Here is a 22,462-nt window from a genome sequence, read left to right on the forward strand (position 1 = left end):
TATTACACAATGACTTACTATAACAGCCACGAATTCTGCATTATCTACAGCCACTGATGGCTACTTCACACCTGACTTTAAGAAGCAAGCTTTAAAAGTCTGCTCCCCTCTGTCCAGCCAGTGTCTGCCTACATACAGATGTCAATGTGGCATAATGGAATAGATATACTGCACTAATTTTTGGACTACGTGTATGCTATACATCCATTCATGAAGTTTTAAAAGGAAATAGATAAAGTAACTAAGTTTCCCTTTTTGACTGAATGCAAAATAGGCAGTGGGTTAAGCCATTAAGAGCACAAGAGGTCAACATGCACCAATCTTTAGACAAATGAATGCAGTGGGTGGGTTGAATCTCCCAATACCAGATGTCAGTTTTCACCTGTTACATAATGATGTTGGGGTCTATGAGGTCGCTCTTGCTCAGAAATAGGACAGAACACTTTATTTATATTAATTTTGGAATGTCAGCTGTACTAAAAGAATGGTCTGCAGAGTACCCCAAGATCTAGGTTATGTTAACAAGTAACAGTAGTTTTATTACAAGTTGGCAAAGCCAGCAAATATTAATGTGAAAACTTAGCTGTGGTGAATGTACCTTTTGATAACATCACGAGTCAAAGCAGAAAGTTGGTATTAGCAGGTTGCCACCTTTAAGTCAGAATAATTCCTTGCTAAGGATTTTAGTAGACAAAGCTCAGACTATTCCAGATCACAACAATCTCAGTGAAAATACTTGAGCTTGTGTTCAGGAAGAACAGATACAAATATAATTGATAATTGTATTAGACATCTGTTTACTGGTAAATCAAAGTGTAGACCTATTCAGCTAAAGAAAAGAGATCTACAGCTCTCCTTCCACCCCGTGACTCTACCTCAAGCAAAACAGCATATAAACTAGGCAAACAATACATTAGATCAGTGCTCCAACTCTTCAGAAAATGAAAATGGTGCATTCAGTGGCATGTGCACATGATTAGACAGAATACAAGATGAGATGTGCAAAAATTTTGCACCAGTAAGGTATTTAAGATGAGTTTTGAATATAAGAAGGTCCTATTCCACAATCCAGTGTATAGGGATAATGTAAGTAAAAGAAGCAGTAGAAATTAACATGTGCTACAGCACACTTCACACAGAAAGTAACTGTAATCTTAGAAAAGCCAGAGGTAGGTAACACATGGGTCATTCCCTGTCAAATCGGCTAATTTCGGAACATATCCTTGCTCTACCATCACGGATTTCGATGAAATTTTATGTGAACATTTGTTCATGTCCCTGATGAACATTGGTAAAGTTTAAAGTTCACCAAGCAATAATGGCTTGATGTAGTGACTTGTTTTACTCAACGTGCGACTTTGCACAAACAGCATAAATTTCTGGAGAGTTTAAGCTATTGTACCTCAGGCAACAGGTTGCTGAAAGAAATAAAATTTGGCCATCTTGTACAACTTTGTGCGTCTCCTTAAGAATAATAACGAAAAGAATTTTACAAGCTATATTCACCCAGAAACTTTTAGACAAAATTGCACAAACAAATTGGCGCCCAAAAAAATTTCAAAATTTGGCTTCCTATATCTTGGGGAGCAAAGGTATGACAAACAAATTAACCATTTATATAGCACTTTCCCATGCAAAAAAAATGAAGTGCAAAATTGAAGATATTCTAAGAAGATAAATGCGGTACTTTTGCCCTGATTTTGTAAAAAACTATGTTCTAGAAAACTTTCCAAACTGCACTCATTAGGAATACCATGGTTTTAACCATTAAAAAAAGGTATTTGACTATCAAACACAGGCTATAACAAGATTAGATAATTTGAAAATGTTAAGCACGAAAGCAGCAGCCTGAAAAAATGTAAACTTTGGATTCTTATATATCATCATCATCATCATTTAAGACTGATTATGCCTTTCAGCATTCAGTCTGGAGCATAGCCCCCCTTATACAGTTCCTCCATGACCCCTATTCAGTGCTAACATGGGTGCCTCTTCTGATGTTAAACCTATTACTTCAAAATCATTCTTAACCGAATCCAGGTACCTTCTCCTCGGTCTGCCGCGACTCCTCCTACCCTCTACTGCTGAGTCCATGAGTCTCTTGGGTAACCTTGCTTCTCCCATGCGTGTAACATGACCCCACCATCTAAGCCTGTTCGCCCTGACTGCTGCATCTATAGCGTTCATTCTCAGTTTTTCTTTGATTTCCTCATTGTGCACACCCTGCTGCCATTGTTCCCATCTACTAGTACCTGCAATCACCCTAGTTACTTTCATATCCGTAACCTCAACCTTGTTGATAAGGTAACCTGAATCCACCCAGCTTTCGCTCCCATACAACAAAGTTGGTCAAAAGATTGAACGGTGCACAGATAACTTAGTCTTGGTACTGACTTCCTTCTTGCAGAAGAGAGTAGATCGTAGCTGAGCGCTCACTGCATTAGCTTTGCTACACCTCGCTTCCAGTTCTTTCACTATGTTGCCATCCTGGGAGAATATGCATCCGAAGTACTTCAAACCGTCCACCTGTTCTAACTTTGTTCCTCCTATTTGGCACTCAATCCGTTTATATTTCTTTCCCACTGACATTACTTTCGTTTTGGAGATGCTAATCTTCATACCATAGTCCTTACATTTCTGATCTAGCTCTGAAATATTACTTTGCAAACTTTCAATTGAATCTGCCATCACAACTAAGTCATCCGCATATGCAAGACTGCTTATTTTGTGTTCACATATCTTAATCTCACCCAGCCAGTCTATTGTTTTCAACATATGATCCATAAATAATATGAACAACAGTGGAGACAGGTTGCAGCCTTGTCTTACCCCTGAAACTACTCTGAACCATGAACTCAATTTACCGTCAACTCTAACTGCTGCCTGACTATCCATGTAAAGACCTTTAATTGCTTGCAAAAGTTTGCCTCCTATTCCATAATCTCATAGAACAGACAATAACTTCCTCCCAGGAACCCGGTCATATGCCTTTTCTAAATCTATAAAGCATAGATACAATTCCCTGTTCCACTCGTAACACTTCTCCATTATTTGCCGTAAGCTAAAGATCTGGTCCTGACAACCTCTAAGAGGCCTAAACCCACACTGATTTTCATCCAATTGGTCCTCAACTAATACTCGCACTTTCCTTTCAACAATACCTGAGAAGATTTTACCCACAACGCTGATTAAAGAGATACCTCTGTAGTTGTTACAATCTTTTCTGTTTCCATGTTTAAAAATTGGTGTGATTACTGCTTTTGTCCAGTCTGATGGAACCTGTCCCAACTCACAGGCCATTTCAATTATCCTGTGTAGCCATTTAAGACCTGACATTCCACTGTATTTGATGAGTTCCGACTTAATTTCATCCACCCCAGCTGCTTTATTGCACTGCAATCTATTGACCATTTTCTCCACTTCCTCAAATGTGATCCTATTTCCATCATCATTCCTATCCCATTCTACCTCAAAATCTGAAACATTACTGATCGCATTTTCACCTACATTGAGCAACTCTTCAAAATATTCCCTCCATCTGCCCAAGGCATCCACAGGATTCACCAGCAGTTTTCCTGACCTGTCCAAAATACTTGTCATTTCCTTCTTACCTCCCTTTTGAAGACTGCTAATCACACTCCAGAATGGTTTTCCAGCAGCTTGACCCACAATCTCCAACCTGTTTCCAAAGTCTTCCCACGATTTCTTCTTGGATGCTGCAATTATCTGTTTGGCTTTGTTTCTTTCTTCAACATAACTTTCTCTGTCTACCTGGGTTCTGGTATGTAGCCATTTTTGATACGCCTTCTTTTTCCTTTTACAGCCTGCCTTGACTGTATCATTCCACCAAGCTGTTTGCTTCATCCTACTTTTACACACTACTGTTCCAAGACATTCTTTAGCCACTTCTAGTACTGTGTCCCTGTACCTTGTCCAGTCCTTTTCCAATGACTGTAATTGACTACATTCAACTAACTGGTACCTTTCTGAGATCGCTGTTATGTACTTGTGCCTGATTTCCTTATCCTGAAGTTTCTCCACTCTTATCCTCCTACATATGGACCTGACCTCCTGCACTTTCAGCCTCACAATCCCAATTTCACTGCAGATTAAATAATGATCAGTGTCATCAAAGAATCCCCTTAATATATGTGTGTCCCTCACAGCCTTCCTGAATTCCTGATCTGTTATTATATAGTCAATGACAGATCTGGTTCCCCTGCCTTCCCAAGTATATCGGTGAATGTTCTTATGTTTAAAAAAGGAGTTTGTGATTACTAAGCCCTTACTGGCACAGAAATCCAAGAGTTGTTTCCCGTTATTGTTGGCCTCCAGATCCTCTCCAAATTTACCCATAACCTTTTCACACCCTTCTGTTCGATTTCCAATCCTGGCATTAAAATGACCGATGAGCAGAACACTGTCCTTGTCCTTTACTCTAACATCTACATCACTGAGTGCCTCATAAAAACTATCCATCTTACCTTGATCTGTCCCTTCACAATGCGAATATACTGACACAATCCTAATTTTCTTGCTAGACACTGTCAAATCTATCCACATCAGTCGTTCGCTTACATACCTTATTGCAGCTACGCTGGGTTCCATTTCTTTCCTGATTTAAACCCTACACCCCATTATGCTATTCCTGCTTTGACTCCTGACAGGTAGACCTTGTATTCTCCCACTTCCTCTTCTTTCTCACCCCTTACCCGAATGTCACTAACAGCTAAAACGTCCAGCCCCATCTTACTTGCAGCCTCTGCCAGCTCTACCTTCTTCCCAGAGTAGCCCCCATTGATATTAATAGCTCTCCATCTCATTACCATTTGTTTGCAAAGTCGTATCTTAGGAGTCCCTGGTGTGTCAGTTAGAGGTGGGACTCCGTCACCTCCAAAGGTCCGAGGCATTTTGCTCTGATTGTTGCCAGCATCATATTTAAAGTACCAGGGAAGCAGGTTGGTAGCCTTACTTGCCCCGAGTCCCATTGGGTTTTACCCCTAACGGCTGAGGGACTAACCGGTGGATTTGGTAGTCTTTGCCATATGAGCACAAAGGTGACCACGACTCAGAATATGTCCGAGATGCCCAGCCTTATTCCAAAGTAACTGGTATCCCGACTGTCGGGACCACTTACTTGGCCACTCATACGTTGCCCGTGGTTCATGAACTAGGACATGACTACAGGAACCCACACCATGAACCAGGATTCTTATATATCACAGAGTAAATGCATACTGAACATGAAACTAACTATGCAAAAGGTCAATAGCACTAGGTTGTAGAATACAAAATTTCATTCACCAACTATTTTCCAGTAATCTACCAATTCATCAAAAGATGAAGATTTTTGTGAAAAGATGAAAATACAAATTATTCAACACATCTTTTATAAGCAAAATCTTCAAAAACAGACTAATTTAAAACTTGTTTTAAGGTCCTCCCCCCCCCCCCCCCCCACCCCCCCCAAACAGTACGTGTAATTTCCAACATGGGCAAACAATACTACATAAATTTAAGCAAATCATTAGGACAAATCTCACTGTGAATAAAGTTTTGACCGTTGTTTCTTACATCTCATTGATTAAAGGCACGATAAACTTAAAATCTTTGGACAACAACAACTTAGCAACATAAGGTTTTACAATATAAAGTATCATTCCCTTATTGCTTTCTAAATTTTTACAAAATCAGTTCAAACTTGATTTTTCTGTAAAAATGGCAAAACTACATCACATTCAACTTACTTTTAGAAAATCTGGTTTCCATAATTGATATCAAATCTATTACAGTTGGAAAGAGCATGTTTTCAAGCATTCAGAAATTCTGGGGAACGTACCAATTAAATATGTTTGGAGCATTATGTGCAGGGCCTTCCAACCACATTGGGACTCTGGCGATCTAACATGCCAATTGAATAGAATTTGATTTTATACAACAGTTTTTTTGTAATATCAGGTCAAAAATACCACTTTTTTTATCTTTTTACAAAAACTTCAACTTTGCACTTCATTTACACAGTATTTGAAAGTGGTACATAAATGAAAATTTATATTTGAGAGCCTTGTGTTGTTAATCTACTACATATCAAGTTCCACCGTTACTCATATTTTCAGTCCCCCAAATATGAGAAGCCAAACACTGAACATTTTTTAGATGTCGATTTTTTAGGATGATTTTGTATTTTCTTGGTGATAGCCTGTAAAACTCTTCTCGTTATCATTCTTTAGAGAATGCATAAAGTTGTACAAGATGAGCACATTTAATTCCTTTCAATGAAGTATTGCCCGAGATATAACAGCTCAAAGTTTCCAGAAATCCACATCACTCTGTGCGAAGTCACGCAGTCATGTAATTGGCTATATCTCTGCCAGTATTGCTTCAACAAATTTTAAACTTTACCAGTGTTCACTGGGGACATGGATGAATGTTCACATAAAATTTCATCCAAATCCGTAATGGTCCAGCAGGGAGGCCTAGGTGAGCTGACATGGATTGATCCACATATGGAGTATTCAAACAGAAACAAATATTAAGAACTTTATATCAGGGGAGAGTGTTGGGTGCTGAGGTAAGGACTCAGTCCTTCCTTTATGTAATTCTAGTCTTGGAGGGACTGGGAGGGGCTACGTGTAAGTATTACTTCAGTACCAACAATTTCCCATGTTTGCGTGTGCAAAACCTGCCTCTCAGAAGATATCACTCTCCTGATTCAAGGCCCACCAGTTATGTATTAGTCACACACTGGTTCCAGCAGATAGTCATGTCCTGTATAAAATGGTGCAAATCTTCAAAAGCTCATCTTAAAACCAGCATAATTTCTTTCATAGAATGATCCAACCATTAAAAATGTTGTGGCCTATCTTAGGAGACAACTGAATTTAATCAAAAATAAGGTACACACACTACTTACCTGACTACACATTCAACATCAGGTCTGAACAAAGGGTTAAAAAAACAAACAAAAAAAAGCAAAATGACTGACAATAAAATTATTCCATAATAATTTACCCTGAAAAATATTTGGTCTTGAGCATAATACATGTATCAGGACCTAATGACTTCTGTGATGCAAAGATGCAGTAAGCATCTGAAGCTAAATAATGTACAACTTTAGGCCTCTTCCACACAATTCTGATTAATCTGAACTGGCTGCAATCAATCAATATTGTGGTCAACAGAAATTACTTCTAAATGAAATCCTGATTGAAAAAGGCCATTATTGACAAAAGATTTACATGGCATACGGAATTCTGCATAGTGGAAAGAAAATGTTGAAGGGGCCCAATAGATTTTTTCCAGCTGCCAGATTAACTAAACTTACCTTGTAAACTGAATGACGTGACAATGCACACGTTCTCCTTTCTGTTCACATGGTTTGAGGATATACAAATACTAGCTAAGATAAACCAAGAGTCAGAATGAAACTACATATGGGGAGGTAAAGATGAGAAAAGAATACTGGCCTAGAAGTAAAATATGTAAAGTAATACGCAAGGTATAAGGCTGGCATGATACGGTCTAAAGAAAGTAAGGACGAGAACAGAAAATGAGCTGGAACATTCTGTTTGCATTCTCTATATTTAGTGTGCAGTATTTTCTGTTTGATCTAAAATGGGTGCCCAACTCTGTGAATCAATGTAGGGAGAAAGAAACAATTAGTCCTTGAAGCTCAAAGAACAGTATTTGCAAAGCTTTACACACAAAAGATGCAACACTTCAATTTCTTACAAAAACTGAAATTTATTTTAAATCTATAACATTCTTAAGGCACTAATCCACTATCTTATGACAGAATATTGTGGTATGGTCCCACTGAAGTGTCCAAAAATGAAAAAAGAAAGGCGATTATATACAAATGTAGCAAATTAAGCCCATGACACACACTTCTATGAAATTATGACTATGCTCATGAAGGTAATGTCTGTCTATTTTGGCACTATACACTTCACACTTTACTTCACAATCCTTTGAGACGATCTCTGAGACCTCTGTTCGCATCTTCAAAAGCTGGTATTGCCACCTCTTGCACCAATGACAGCATTCAACCTTCAGGCATGATCCTGATTAATGCGGTCATGTCCTGTTGATGAATCATATCCCTTCTTCCAGGCAGACATTCTGTAGGTCCTGTATGGTCTCTGAATAGTGCTGATGGGATCTTCTACCCAGCCACCCCCAAACATGCTTAACAGGATTCAAATCAGGGCTTCTAGCAGGCCAACCCCTAGTATGAATCCCTGTTTCATCCTAGAATCCTTGCACAATTCTCACAACATGTTGGGATCAATTGTCATGCAATAGTATAAAATCACCACCAATAAATGAAACAAAAAGGTACAACATGCTACAGAAGGATTTCCTCCACATACCGATGCGTGTTACGGCTCCTACAATCCACGAAGACCAAATCCATCCATGCAGCTGCACTGATTCCTGCCCACACCATCAAAGAACCACCCTGAAAAGGGCCCTGATGAGAATGTGCAAGGTGGAATACCTTTTGCCTGGCCTTCTCCAGCTCCTCTCTCTTCCATCTGGTGACAGGAGGCCAAATTGTGACTCATCGGTGAACACCACTTGATCCCACTGTTTTACTGTCCAGCCAAGATGTTCCCTCATGAAATGTAGTCGAGTTGTGCAATGCTCTCTGATGAGTTCCAAACCTGTAGAATGTTTCCTGGACTAAATATTATCTTCTTCCAGTCTTTGTTGAATGGTTTTCTCGCTAACATTCACCCCTCTAACCTGGTGGAGTTTGTTTCGTGCTTCAGCAGCGGTTGGGTGACATTTCTGTGGGATGACAGTTGCAAAGAACTTGAAGTCGTAAGAAGCAGTCATCTCTCTCCAATGTTGCTCTTCTCTGACCTGTTCCTGGTCTACTTGCAAAGCCTCCAGTTTCTGTGTACCTTCATATGATTCTGGAAATCTTGGTAGGTATGGTCCTCAACACTTCTGCAATGCAATGCATGCTGCAACCATCTTCCACCAAAGCAACAGCTTTCACAGCTTGTTCAGCTTAATGGCATGTTTCCTCCAAAAAGCTGATTACAACAATTACAGAAACATCTTACAAACATGTTTGATTGAAAGAGGAACAATTCACAGTATAAGAATAAGCTCTACAAGAGTGGGGAAAAAAAGGTTATTTGCTCACATTCAGCGATGTGTTTTCCAGGTTGCATGGGAAACTAAGTGAAGCTAGTGCAATAAACAATCAACACTTCGTTGTTTGATCGCAAAGCAACGCCAATAACCCCACCTCAAAAAGTTGATAAGTGCTTCACATTGACTAAATAGATAATTACACATCCTTATTGGGTGCTGCATTTTTTGTGCCAATCACTGTACATACATTTTAAATTTTCATTCTGTTCCATTTAGTACTTCAACATAACACATGCATTTTGTAACATGTTTAGACCTGTGTAACAACAGTTTTCAAAAGAGGTCATTCATAAATATGTTAGCATAGTAAATACATTAGCATAATTATTACAAGAGGAAGGCCTCAGAAGCAGCCAGCTGATTCAATTCGTGTTTGGCAGGCGACTAAGTGAAGTTCTCCGGGATATTTAGGCCCACCACCCCTTATTTCAAGGAAACCACCTCTAATGTTCATGACACGCAATCAGCTCAAAAGTTAGTGGGATGATAGATAATTGAAAATTAAGCATTTTTAATGGCCATATAGAGAGTCCTCCAACATATTATTTGAGAATTATAGAAAAAAAATTATACAACTGCCACTTACATACGCATAAGATTAATCCTTTACACTGAAAGCAGTGCTGGCTCTTTGACGGAATCACCTGGTTGGAGAGCGAAATACCTTTTTACATGTATTCTACCTACATTGTGTGGGTTCCTGTAGTCATGTCCTAGTTCATGAGCCACGGGCAACGTATGAGTGGCCAAGTAAGTGGTCCCGACAGTTGGGATACCAGTTACTTTGGAATAAGGCTCGGTATCTCGGACATATTCTGAGTCGTGGTCACCTTTATGCTCATACGGCAAAGACTACCAAATCCACCGGTTAGTACCTCAACCGTTAGGGGTAAAACCCAATGGGACTCGGGGCAAGTAAGGCTGGCAACGTGCTTCCCTGGTACTTTAAATATGATGCTGGCAACAATCAGGGCAAAATGCCTCGGACCTTTGGAGGTGACGGAGTCCCACGTCTAACTGACAAACCAGGGACTCCTAAGATACGACTTGGCAAACAACTGGTAATGAAATGGGGAGCTATTAATATCAATGGGGGCTACTCTGGGAAGAAGGTAGAGCTGGCAGAGGCTGCAAGTAAGATGGGGCTGGACGTTTTAGCTGTTAGTGACATTCGGGTAAGGGGTGAGAAAGAAGAGGAAGTGGGAGAATACAAGGTCTACCTGTCAGGAGTCAAAGCAGGAATAGCACAATGGGGTGTAGGGCTTTACATCAGGAAAGAAATGGAAACCAACGTAGTTGCAATAAGGTATGTAAATGAATGACTGATGTGGATAGATTTGACAGTGACTAGCAAGAAAATTAGGATTGTGTCAGTATATTCGCATTGTGAAGGGACAGATCAAGATAAGATGGATAGTTTTTATGAGGCACTCAGTGATGTTGTTAGAGTAAAGGACAAGGACAGTGTTCTGCTCACGGGTGATTTTAACGCCAGGATTGGAAATCGAACAGAAGGGTATGAAAAGGTTATGGGTAAATTTGGAGAGGATATGGAGGCTAACAGGAATGGGAAACAACTCTTGGATTTCTGTGCCAGTAAGGGCTTAGTAATCACAAACTCCTTTTTTAAACATAAGAACATTCACCGGTATACTTGGGAAGGCAGGGGAACCAGATCTGTCGTTGACTATATAGTAACAGATCAGGAATTCAGGAAGGCTGTGAGGGACACACATATATTAAGGGGATTCTTCGATGACACTGATCATTATTTAATCTGCAGTGAAATTGGGATTGTGAGGCCAAAAGTGTAGGAGGTCAGGTCCATATGTAGGAGGATAAGAGTAGAGAAACTTCAGGATAAGGAAATCAGGCACAAGTACATAACAGCGACCTCAGAAGGTTACCAGTTAGTTGAATGTAGTCAATTGTAGTCATTGGAAAAGGAATGGACAAGGTACAGGGACGCAGTATTAGAAGTGGCTAAAGAACCTCTTGGAACAGTAGTGTGTAAAAGTAGGATGAAGCAAACAGCTTGGTGGAATGATACAGTCAAGGCAGGCTGTAAAAGGAAAAAGAAGGCGTATCAAAAATGGCTACATACCAGAACCCAGGTAGACAGAGAAAGTTATGTTGAAGAAAGAAACAAAGCCAAACAGATAATTGCAGCATCCAAGAAGAAATCGTGGGAAGACTTTGGAAACAGGTTGGAGATTGTGGGTCAAGCTGCTGGAAAACCATTCTGGAGTGTGATTAGCAGTCTTCAAAAGGGAGGTAAGAAGGAAATGACAAGTATTTTGGACAGGTCAGCAAAACTGCTGGTGAATCCTGTGGATGCCTTGGGCAGATGGAGGGAATATTTTGAAGAGTTGCTCAATGTAGGTGAAAATACGATCAGTAATGTTTCAGATTTCGAGGTAGAATGGGATAGAAATGATGATGGAAATAGGATCACATTTGAGGAAGTGGAGAAAATGGTCAATAGATTGCAGTGCAATAAAGCAGCTGGGGTGGATGAAATTAAGTCGGAACTCATCAAATACAGTGGAGTGTCAGGTCTTAAAAGGCTACACAGGATGATTGAAATGGCCTGGGAGTCGGGACAGGTTCCATCAGACTGGACAAAAGCAGTAATCAAACCAATCTTTAAACATGGAAACAGAAAAGATTGTAACAACTACAGAGGTATCTCTTTAATCAGCGTTGTGGGTAAAATCTTCTCAGGTATTGTTGAAAGGAAAGTGCGAGTATTAGTTGAGGACCAATTGGATGAAAATCAGTGTGGGTTTAGGCCTCTTAGAGGTTGTCAGGACCAGATCTTTAGCTTACGGCAAATAATGGAGAAGTGTTACGAGTGGAACAGGGAATTGTATCTATGCTTTATAGATTTAGAAAAGGCATATGACCGGGTTCCTGGGAGGAAGTTATTGTCTGTTCTATGAGATTATGGAATAGGAGGCAAACTTTTGCAAGCAATTAAAGGTCTTTACATGGATAGTCAGGCAGCAGTTAGAGTTGACGGTAAATTGAGTTCATGGTTCAGAGTAGTTTCAGGGGTAAGACAAGGCTGCAACCTGTCTCCACTGTTGTTCATATTATTTATGGATCATATGTTGAAAACAATAGACTGGCGGCGTGAGATTAAGATATGTGAACACAAAATAAGCAGTCTTGCATATGCGGATGACTTAGTTGTGATGGCAGATTCAATTGAAAGTTTGCAAAGTAATATTTCAGAGCTAGATCAGAAATGTAAGGACTATAGTATGAAGATTATCATCTCTAAAACGAAAGTAATGTCAGTGGGAAAGAAATATAAACGGATTGAGTGCCAAATAGGAGGAACAAAGTTAGAACAGGTGGACGGTTTGAAGTACTTCGGATGCATATTCTCACAGGATGGCAACATAGTGAAAGAACTGGAAGCGAGGTGTAGCAAAGCTAATGGAGTGAGCGCTCAGCTACGATCTACTCTCTTCTGCAAGAAGGAAGTCAGTACCAAGACTAAGTTATCTGTGCACCGTTCAATCTTTTGACCAACTTTGTTGTATGGGAGCGAAAGCTGGGTGGATTCAGGTTACCTTATCAACAAGGTTGAGGTTACGGATATGAAAGTAACTAGGGTGATTGCAGGTACTAGTAGATGGGAACAATGGCAGGATGGCGTCCACAATGAGGAAATCAAAGAAAAACTGGGAATGAACTCTATAGATGCAGCAGTCAGGGCGAACAGGCTTAGATGGTGGGGTCATGTTAAACGCAGAGCTGAAGCAAGGTTACCCAAGAGACTCATGGGTTCAGCACTAGAGGGTAGGAGGAGTCGGGGCAGACCAAGGAGAAGGTACCTGGATTCGGTTAAGAATGATTTTGAAGTAATAGGTTTAACATCAGAAGAGGCACCCATGTTAGCACTGAATAGGGGATCATGGAGGCATTTTATAAGGGGGCTATACTCCAGACTGAACGCTGAAAGCCATAATCAGTCTTAAATGATGATGATGATGATTCTACCTTCCAGTGCATCCACCGGTCGCTGCTGCACTCTATTCTCCGACACTAACCTGGCGGTAGTTGGCTGCAAGCGCACTTACCCACCCTCCCCCCAGAGTCAAGCATTAACAACGTTGCCATATGATTAACTTAAGCTCACTTATATTTACAGTACGTGCTCAAAATGATGTCCCTCTACAGCATGAGCAGCCTGACATCTCCTGAACACATTAGCAAACACTTGACGAATTTCGGCTGCCAAAATCTGGGAAATGACAAGGCAAACCTGTCTTCCAACTCTTCAAGCATGCGGGGGGATTGGTTGTGTGCACCTTGCTTTTTTAACATTCTCCAAATATAAAAATCACACGGTTTTAGACCAGGAGGAGGAGCCCATACATCTATCCCATCACCAAAAACATTTCATATTGCTATCACAAAAGCATTGTTGATGTTTGATCTCGCATTGCAAAGAAAGAAAAGAAAAGGGGGGGGGAGGGGGGATTCAGTATATTGTTTACATACCTGTTGTAATGTATTGCTTTGGGGATAAAGAAACATCGTTTTGTGGATAAACATTGGTCCAATAATTCATCTTGCACTCATTGCACACCATACACCTGTTTTCACATCATGCAGAGGTTGTCAATGTAATTCATGACGATTTTCACAGCACCTATTGTTCTATGAACTTCGCCATTGAGCAGACTGTAACAGCCAGTTGCAATAATGATGTTGTGTAACAGTACCTGAATTCCTCAGTTGATGCACCACCATTACTTTTTATGGTTTCAATTTCAAATTGTGCACAGCTCTATGAGCAGATGCTCAACACCAGTCTGAAGTGCCAAATGGCGCAGAGATTTTCTCAGACTTCTCTCCAATGCCTCCCTATTTTGTCTAATTTATTGTCGGTTATAACAGTAGGTTCTCTGGGCCTTTGTTTAACAGATCCAGTCTCTTGAAATTTCTTCACTAATCTGTGTATCATCAAGTAATTGGGAACATGCACACTGGGGAATTTTTATATGAACTCAAGCTGATATTCCACATACGATTCTGTTTTTGCATAGTTCAATACAAGAAACACTCCATTTTTTTACAACATACTGAATGCAAACTCTACAGGAAACTCTTGTTTTAACACCTAAACACTCAGTCGCAAAGTACAGACAAAACACACATGATATTTATGTCTGAGGACTGGACCCAGTGACATACTTGCAGGGAAGCCCCGGAATTGGCGCAGTTGCAATAATAATGTCTAGCAACAATATTTGAAGCGATTAAACTTGACAAAAAACTCAAAAGAAAACACTGGTCCACTATGTGGCACAGTGTAGGGGACACACGCAAAGTATTGGTGTCCCAAAACCATGCATAGTGGCAATTGGCAGACACAGTGGCAACAGCTGACAAACATGCTGCGCAACTTGTGGACCCCTTCTGGGCGTCTTTCGTGACACACCCTGTATTTTTCTCCATACTGAAACTGCTGGGAAAAGGAGGGTTTCATAACTGCAATTTGCTTTTGGAATGCAGCCGGTATTGCACAACAACATGGACACAATAATGGTCCACAGCATCATTCATGATTAACTTTCAGCACCAGTGTTTTCAAGGATGTTACTGTACATATGTTATGCATCAAAATTTGTTACTGAAGGAGATTTTGTTTCAAAATGTAAAGCAAGTTTGCTTTTGGCTGAAACCTAGGTAGAAACAATATCACTGCATGTTCTGGGTGTCACAAATATACAGGGTGTCTGTAATTAAAGTTCCCGTTTCAAAACTGCTGTAGGAAATGAACCACTGCTCAGAATGACTTCAAATATGAAAAGCATATTGTTGACACAGGAGGAAATGTCACATAACAAAAATATTTAACAAAAATTTTACCAAAAGATGGCACTGTAAGTGTCTTAACCTAAACAGATAAATCACAAGACAGCAGTTATGGTTTGAGTTGCACGTTACACCATCTGTACTGTTAAATGTGCATGACTGCAGAAGTTCAGCAACCAACATTTATGGCAAGGTCATAACATATTGGGATGGGAAAAATTTGTTTTTAATTGTCCTGGGGTCAAAACCTGCATAAAAAGCAAAATGACATTGGTTTCTAGTTGTCATGAGATTTGTGCAAGGCACATTAAATACGCTGCCCACAGTTTTCTGCCACATGTTGAAACTGGGAAACAGCTTGTCCCACTACAGATCGAAGTGTCTGGGTGGTCAGATTCAGAAGATATCATGCAATGCATGCCTTCAGTTCAGCTACATTCTTAACTGGAGCACTGAACACATCTTTCAGATACACCCACAGACAGAAGTCACACGGATTAAGATCATATGATCGGGACAATGAGGCTGTAGGGAAATGACAGCTGACAATTCTAGCATTTCCAAAATGGCTCTATGGCAGCTGCTTCACTGGCTGTGCAATGTGTGGAAGAGTGCCATTTTACATACAAATGATCCCACACATCCACACTGCTGAAGGGTTGGGATGATGGTGGTGCACACAAGACACTCATCATATTTACCAGTGATGGTACAGGTAACAGGAACTGCATGACTCATCTCCTCAAAAAACTACAGCCCTACAATAAACTATGCCATCAACCTGAACCACACAGTCACCTTCAGAGAATGAAGTGGTACCAGCAGACGTGCATGTGGATTCTCTGTTGTCCACATTCTGCACTTCTGTATATTAACATGTTCTTAGAGATGGAAATGGGCTTTGTCTGCCCACAGAATGTTCCATGGCCATCCGTTGCCCACTTCCATGTGAACAAGGAACTGAAGTGGGAATGTTTGTGTTGCTGACAGATAGCATGAAGCAATTCCTGAACATATGCGATCTTGTATGGACACAAAGCAGAATGTTTCTTAGGATTTTATGCACCATGCTCGCAGTGCATTTTTGTACACAATAACTTGACCCCCCCCTGCTATACTGCGGCCACATCATCTACAGACGGATCAATTGCTTTCCTTCCTTGGCATACTGCACTTCAAAAGAACCTGTCTTTTAGAATGTTGTAATAATTTTCTCCAGATCCTTTGCAGATTCTGGACCAATGCCTTTTTTCATACCCTTCTGTGTCCTAAACTTGTGCAGGGCTACTGGCACACAGTTATCCTTCTCGTAAAGAAGCTTTACTAGTAGTGCATGATTCTTCATGGAGACAAGCCATGTTGGGCATCTCAGACACACTGTTGGTGTTCACATTCCGACACATACAGCCCAATCTATTCATCAAATTCTTGTTGCACCCCCCCCCCCCCCCCAAAGACGTTTCCCTCTGCATTGGCATAAAATCCTAAGAAACATTCTGCTTTGTGTCCATCTGTTCAAACTTGATGTCATTTTGAACAGTGGTTCTCTTTCTAAAGTGATTTGAAACTGTAAATTTAACTATGGGCACCCTGTATTTGCTTCAAGTGTTTATACGGTAAGTGTCATCCAGCTAGTCACACAAAGAAGTGTAAGGATGTGTAACAGAGTAAAAGAAATACTAACAAAGAGATAGAGGGGCTGGCCAGTACTTACCTCAGCTCAGTACAGCCAATAGATACACACAAAACAGAACTGAAAATTTACATTCCTAGCTTTCGGAACTTTGTTCCTTCATCAGGGAGGAGAGAGGGGAAAAAAGGGAAGAAGGGAAAGTGGATTCAGTTACTCACAACCCACGTTATGAAGCAACAGGGAAAGGTAAACAGGGAGGGTAGCAAGGATGGAGGCATGGTTGTCAGAGGGAAGCCAAAGATATTCTACTGTAAGTACTGTGCCAGCTTCAAACCAAAGAGGATGCATACAGAAGTAAAGAGGTATATAGTATAAAGATAAACACAACTATGTAGGATAAAAAGATGCGTGAATGGCTAAAGAGGAAAGGGAAAGAGGAGAAGACTGAAGAGTGAATGGGAGTGAGGTTGTTTAACGTAGGTTCAGTCCAGGGGGATGGCGGGATGAAAGGATGTGTTGGAGTGCAAGTTCCCATCTCCGCAGTTCAGAGGGACTGGTGTTGGGTGGGAGAAGCCCTAGCCTCTTTGGTTTGAAGCTGGCACAGTACTTACAGTAGAATATCTTTGGCTTCCCTCTGACAACCATGCCTCCATCCTTGCTACCCTCCCTGTTTACCTTTCCCTGTTGCTTCATAACCTGGGTTGTGAGTAACTGAATCCACTTTCCCTTCTTCCCTTTTTTCCACTCTCTCCTCCCTGATGAAGGAACAAAGTTCCGAAAGCTAGGAATGTAAATTTTCAGTTCTGTTTTGTGTGTATCTATTGGCTGTACTGAGCTGAGGTAAGTACTGGCCAGCCCCTCTATCTCTTTGTTAGTATTTGTTTCACATCTTATATGAGATTTTCCATTAATCATTTAACAGAGTAAAAGAGCAAGTGTAAACAAGCAGGACTAAAATTATAATTTTCTCCACTAATCCAAGTTGATTCATGAATTGATATTATGAAAAGGATAGATTCCTACTCATCATATAGAAAAGTTGAGTCTCAACAAAGGTTCAAAGGGCTCTAAGCACTATGGGACTTAACATCAGAGGTCATCAGTCCCCTAGACTTTGAACTACTTAAACCTAACTAACCTAAGGACTTCACACACACACACATCCATGCCTCTGCGGCAGGACTCGAACCTGTGATCGTAGCAGCAGCGCGGTTCCGGACTGAAGCGCCTAGAACCACACAGGCACAACAAAAAAGAGAGCTAAACATGTAAGCTTTCAACCAAATTGTCTTGTTCTAAAGTAGGTAACACAGACACACATTCATGCAAGCACAGCTCACACATACATGACCACTGTCTCTGGCCGCTGAGGCCAGACTATGAGCAACTGCATGTGAGGGGAAAGGCTGGACTGGAGAAGGGGAGGGACAAGAAGGGTAGGGTTGGAGGGACAGTAAAGTGCTGCTTACGGGAGGATGTAGGGATGCGGTGGGGCTGGGATAAGATAGCTAGGTGCAGTCACGAGGTTCGAGGAGAGGGGCAAAAGGGACCAGAAGAGAACTAGAGGAGGGAAAAAAGGTTGTGGGTGAGTTGGCAAAATGTGTAGTGCTGGAATGGGGGCAGGGAAGGGGAAGGACAGGAATTAAGGAACATTGACACAGGGGGAGAGTGGTACGGGAATGTAGGACATATTGCAGGGGGAGTTCCCAGTGCAATTCAGAAAGGCTGGTGTTAGTAGTAAGGATCCACATGGCGCAGGCTATGAAGAGCATTGTGTTGTGCAACATGCTCAGAAACTGGTTGATCCAGCTGTTTCTTGGCTACAGTTTGTTGGTGGCCACTCATGCGGACAGACAGATTGTTGGTTGTCATTCCCACATAGAATGCAGCACAGTGGTTGCAGCTTCGTTTGTAATTCACTTGACTGCTTTCAAAAGTAGCCCTTTTTTCTAAGTGATGTCTTCAAGGCACCAAATCCATGGTTTGCCAATGAGCATCCGTATGGCACCATCCTACACCAACCTATTCATGGGCCATCTCGAGGGATCTTTCCTAACCACCCAGAATCAAGAACTCCTCACCTGGTTTAGATTCATTGATGACATCTTTGTGATCTGGATTGAAAATGAGGTCACCCTATCCACATTCCTCCAGAACCTCACTGAAATAACCCTCCCAACCTTGTAAAAAGCAAGTGTCCTGTACTGTATCCTTCAAGTCACCCACCACTTCCCAGAGTCCCTCTGTATGGTCACAAAGGAGCATTCCCCTAGTGATTCAGTTCCACCCAGGACTGGAGCAACTGAATCACATTCTCCACCAGGGTTTGAACTACATCTCGTTGTGCCTTGAAATGAGGAATATACTACTCACTATCACCCTATATCCTGCCGCCCACCAAAATCCAAGCAATATCCTCATCCATCCCTATTCCCAAACCCCTTGTCTCAAGACTCATACCCATGTCCCACACAGCCTCCCACCACCACTTACTCTAGTTTGGTCACAAGCATCACTTATCGCACCAAAGGTAGGGATACCTGTGAAAACAGTCATGTGATCTACAAACTGAGCTGCAGCCACTGTGCTGCATTCTATGTGGGCATGACAACCAACAAGCTGCCTGTATGCATGGATGGCCACCGACAAATTGTGTCCAAGAGACAGCTGGAGCACCCAGTTGCTCAACATACAGCCCGTCACAATGTTCTTCACTTCAATGACTGCTTCACAGCCTGCACCCTGTCGATCCTTCATAATATGAACACCAGCTTTTCTGAATTGTGCAGATGGGAATTCTCCCTGCAATATTTCCGTGCATACACCTACATGCAGCAATTTACTGACCCCCACTCCTAACCTGCTAACCTTTCCTGCTTCAGCCTCCACCTTACTCCCAGCACCCAGGTTACTTCTCCCACCATGTGCAGCTGCTTGCAGTCTGGCTTCAGCAGCCAGACACAGTGGTCATGTGCATGAGAGTTGTGCTTGCGTGAGTGTGCGTGTGTGGTTGGTTGGTTGTTTGGGGAAGGAGACCAGACAGCGTGGTCATCGGTCTCATCGGATTAGGGAAGGAAGTCGGCCGTGCCCTTTCAGAGGAACCATCCCGGAATTTGCCTGGAATGATTTAGGGAAATCACAGAAAACCTAAATCAGGATGGCCGGACGCGGGATTGAACCGTCGTCCTCCCGAATGCGAGTCCAGTGTCTAACCACTGCGCCACCTCGCTCGGTGTGTGCGTGTGTGTTTTGTCTATTTTACAAGAAGGCGTTTTGGCCAAAAGCTAGCATGTTTAGCAGTCTTTTGTTATGTTTGTCTGCGACTTAACATCTCCTCTATATGGCGAGTAGCTGTCTATCCTTTTCCTAACACTGTCATTATTCCACCCTGGATTTTTCTTTTTTGTTTACAGAATTTATTTGCCTACCTCGTTAGTATTACTTGTTGATTTGTTTAACTTATTCTCATCTATGTCAATATGAAGGAAAAACTGCAGAATGCATCTATGACTGGAGCACTAATCTTATGAATATTAAGGGACAGTTGTAAGACTCTTTTCTCGATTTCTTAGAAATATGGGTTTGCACACCGCATATACATGATGGTGTAAATGTTTTCATTTATCTATCTGTCCTGTTAATTTTGAGTTGATTGAACGTCATGACAGAATTTCAGTGTAGGTAGTACAAAAGGAACTTACCAACCATGGTCTAGCTTAATTTGGAATTGAAAATGTGTGCAAAATAAAGGTAGTGATAAAGATTAATCTGTAGCATAGCGTATAGTCTACACTAATACCATATTTAACATTCTTTTCAAAATGAAAGCTGAAACTGCAGGTAAAGTCAGGACATCTACATTAGGTAATAGAGAAGTCTTAGACAAATATTTTGATGCATATTATGTATAAATATCATGCATAATATATGAAAAATGCGATGGGTGTAAACTATGTAACGTTTACCCACGTACCAAATCAGTTGGGCATGTCCAGTGTCTTCTGCTTGTTAATAATATCTGTGAGGTGTGTAATCCAACTATTATCACTATACCTTGATATAGTCAGCATGACCAGGGCAATCTGTATGACTGTAATGGCGACTGTCGGTCTGGTATTCAATATGAGCAACATTGATGGTGATACCACGCGCACGTTCTTCTGGGGCATTATCAATTTCTGCATAACCTTTCGCTTGAGCCAATTTCTTGTCAGCGAGGACTAGAAGAGAGAGCAATAATATCACATGAGTATACAACAATATTTGTACTGAAGTAAATCGAAAATTTCAAGATCCACATTAACCTTTTGTAATAGCTGCTGTTAGTGTAGTTTTTCCGTGATCAACATGTCCAATAGTTCCCACATTACAATGTGGTTTGTCACGTGTAAATACTTTCTTCTCAGCATATGACCTAGTAAACTGTGCTGATGGTAAGAAAAGTTTCTTGACACTGACTTGGCAATGCTGAAAAATAAAAACACTGATTCAGATTTTGAAATAATGTAACACTTTAGAAGTACGATTTGTGCAGTAGTCTTATTGACAACTTTCCTGATGCTCTTTGTTCAGCATCTCTCTCTCTCTCTCTCTCTCTCTCTCTCTCTCTCTCTCTCTCTCACACACACACACACACACACACACACACACACACACACACACATCTGTTGACTTTTGTCTCAGGAACTTTGGCCAAATTGTTCAATAATTTTTCCTGTGTTGTGCCAACATGAATGGTTAACTGAAGATTCTACCTCCATTGCAGGTGACAGACTAGTCCACTGTGCAGCCAGAGATGAAATGAACCTGTCTTACCTATCTCCAAGAGCTTTTCCATACGTTTGATACTGTTACTTGTTACATAAACTGCTCATTTATTGTAGCACGAGAAATCCATGATTATTTAGGTTGAGATTTCTTCTTTCTTGTTGAAACTGTTGTCATGTTTGTCAATTTCTACGGCTTCCCTGAACAAATGGCTGAGAAATTGTGTTATGCGGTTAGTCTCACACAGAGGGTGCTCTAGCATGGCAGATTTTTCCGCCTGTCCCAACCTGTAATGCGGCTTATGTTCAATGGTCCTGGTGTCGATAGACTGTCCAGTCATTTCAATACAGCTTTCTACATGTACTCAGGTATGCAGTATATTTCAAACACTGCCAGTGGGCCCTTTTGTTCTTTGCCAGCCTGAGACACATTTTGATTGTTTTGGTCCATTCGTAAATAGTCTTTATGCCGTGTTTGCTGAACATACCACTCATTTTGTATGTCACCCTAGGGATGTAAGGCAGAGCGTCTGTAACCAACATGTAGTCTTCATATGTGTCACTCTGTAGGCTTTGTAGCACTGATGTAGTACCCGCTGGTCCTCAGAACACGGCTCAGATGCTGCATCTCGCTTTTGAGGTGCTGCAGCTAATACATTTGTCTTCCACGGGTTTTGGGAATATTAATCATTCCTCTTTTCTGGCGCCAGGAGCGATTTGAGAATTTGTGCAGACATTGGTCGATGTGTGTTAGTTTTCGATACACAATGTGTTAATTTAGAAGGGGTAGCTGTTGATCCATTCTTAGTGCCATAGAAAGTCTGCTGTTGGCATAGAGACTGTTCAAATGCCTTAGGGAGTCACTGAGTTTTTCCCATGACCAAAGTGATTTCACTGTACCAGTACCGTACATTAAATTAACGTATGGCTGAAAAGGAGTGGTGAAGTATCTTGCCAATTTATACATAAGAGAGCGAGAAGTGTTGATGATGACAAACTTAGTCAGTTGGTTTCAGCCACACATGAGAAAGATCGTCATATCCACAAAAGACTCTAGCTG

At 41.1% G+C, this 22,462-nt stretch overlaps 1 protein-coding gene across 1 annotated transcript in view; it reads right to left on the reverse strand.

Moving 5' to 3' along the window:
• Window positions 1-22,462, reverse strand: part of LOC126416624 (elongation factor Tu, mitochondrial) — a 59,876-nt gene that overhangs the window by 33,445 nt on the left and 3,969 nt on the right. Inside the window, exons 3-4 of the mRNA XM_050084386.1 lie at window positions 20,941-21,103; window positions 20,690-20,856 (exon numbers count right to left, since the gene is read on the reverse strand). Coding sequence (XP_049940343.1) covers window positions 20,690-20,856; window positions 20,941-21,103 — 330 coding nt within the window. The remainder of the gene's footprint in view (window positions 1-20,689; window positions 20,857-20,940; window positions 21,104-22,462) is intronic.

The sequence above is a fragment of the Schistocerca serialis genome, chromosome 1 (genome assembly GCF_023864345.2).
Source record: "Schistocerca serialis cubense isolate TAMUIC-IGC-003099 chromosome 1, iqSchSeri2.2, whole genome shotgun sequence".
In the NCBI taxonomy this organism is placed as follows: Eukaryota; Metazoa; Arthropoda; class Insecta; order Orthoptera; family Acrididae; genus Schistocerca; species Schistocerca serialis.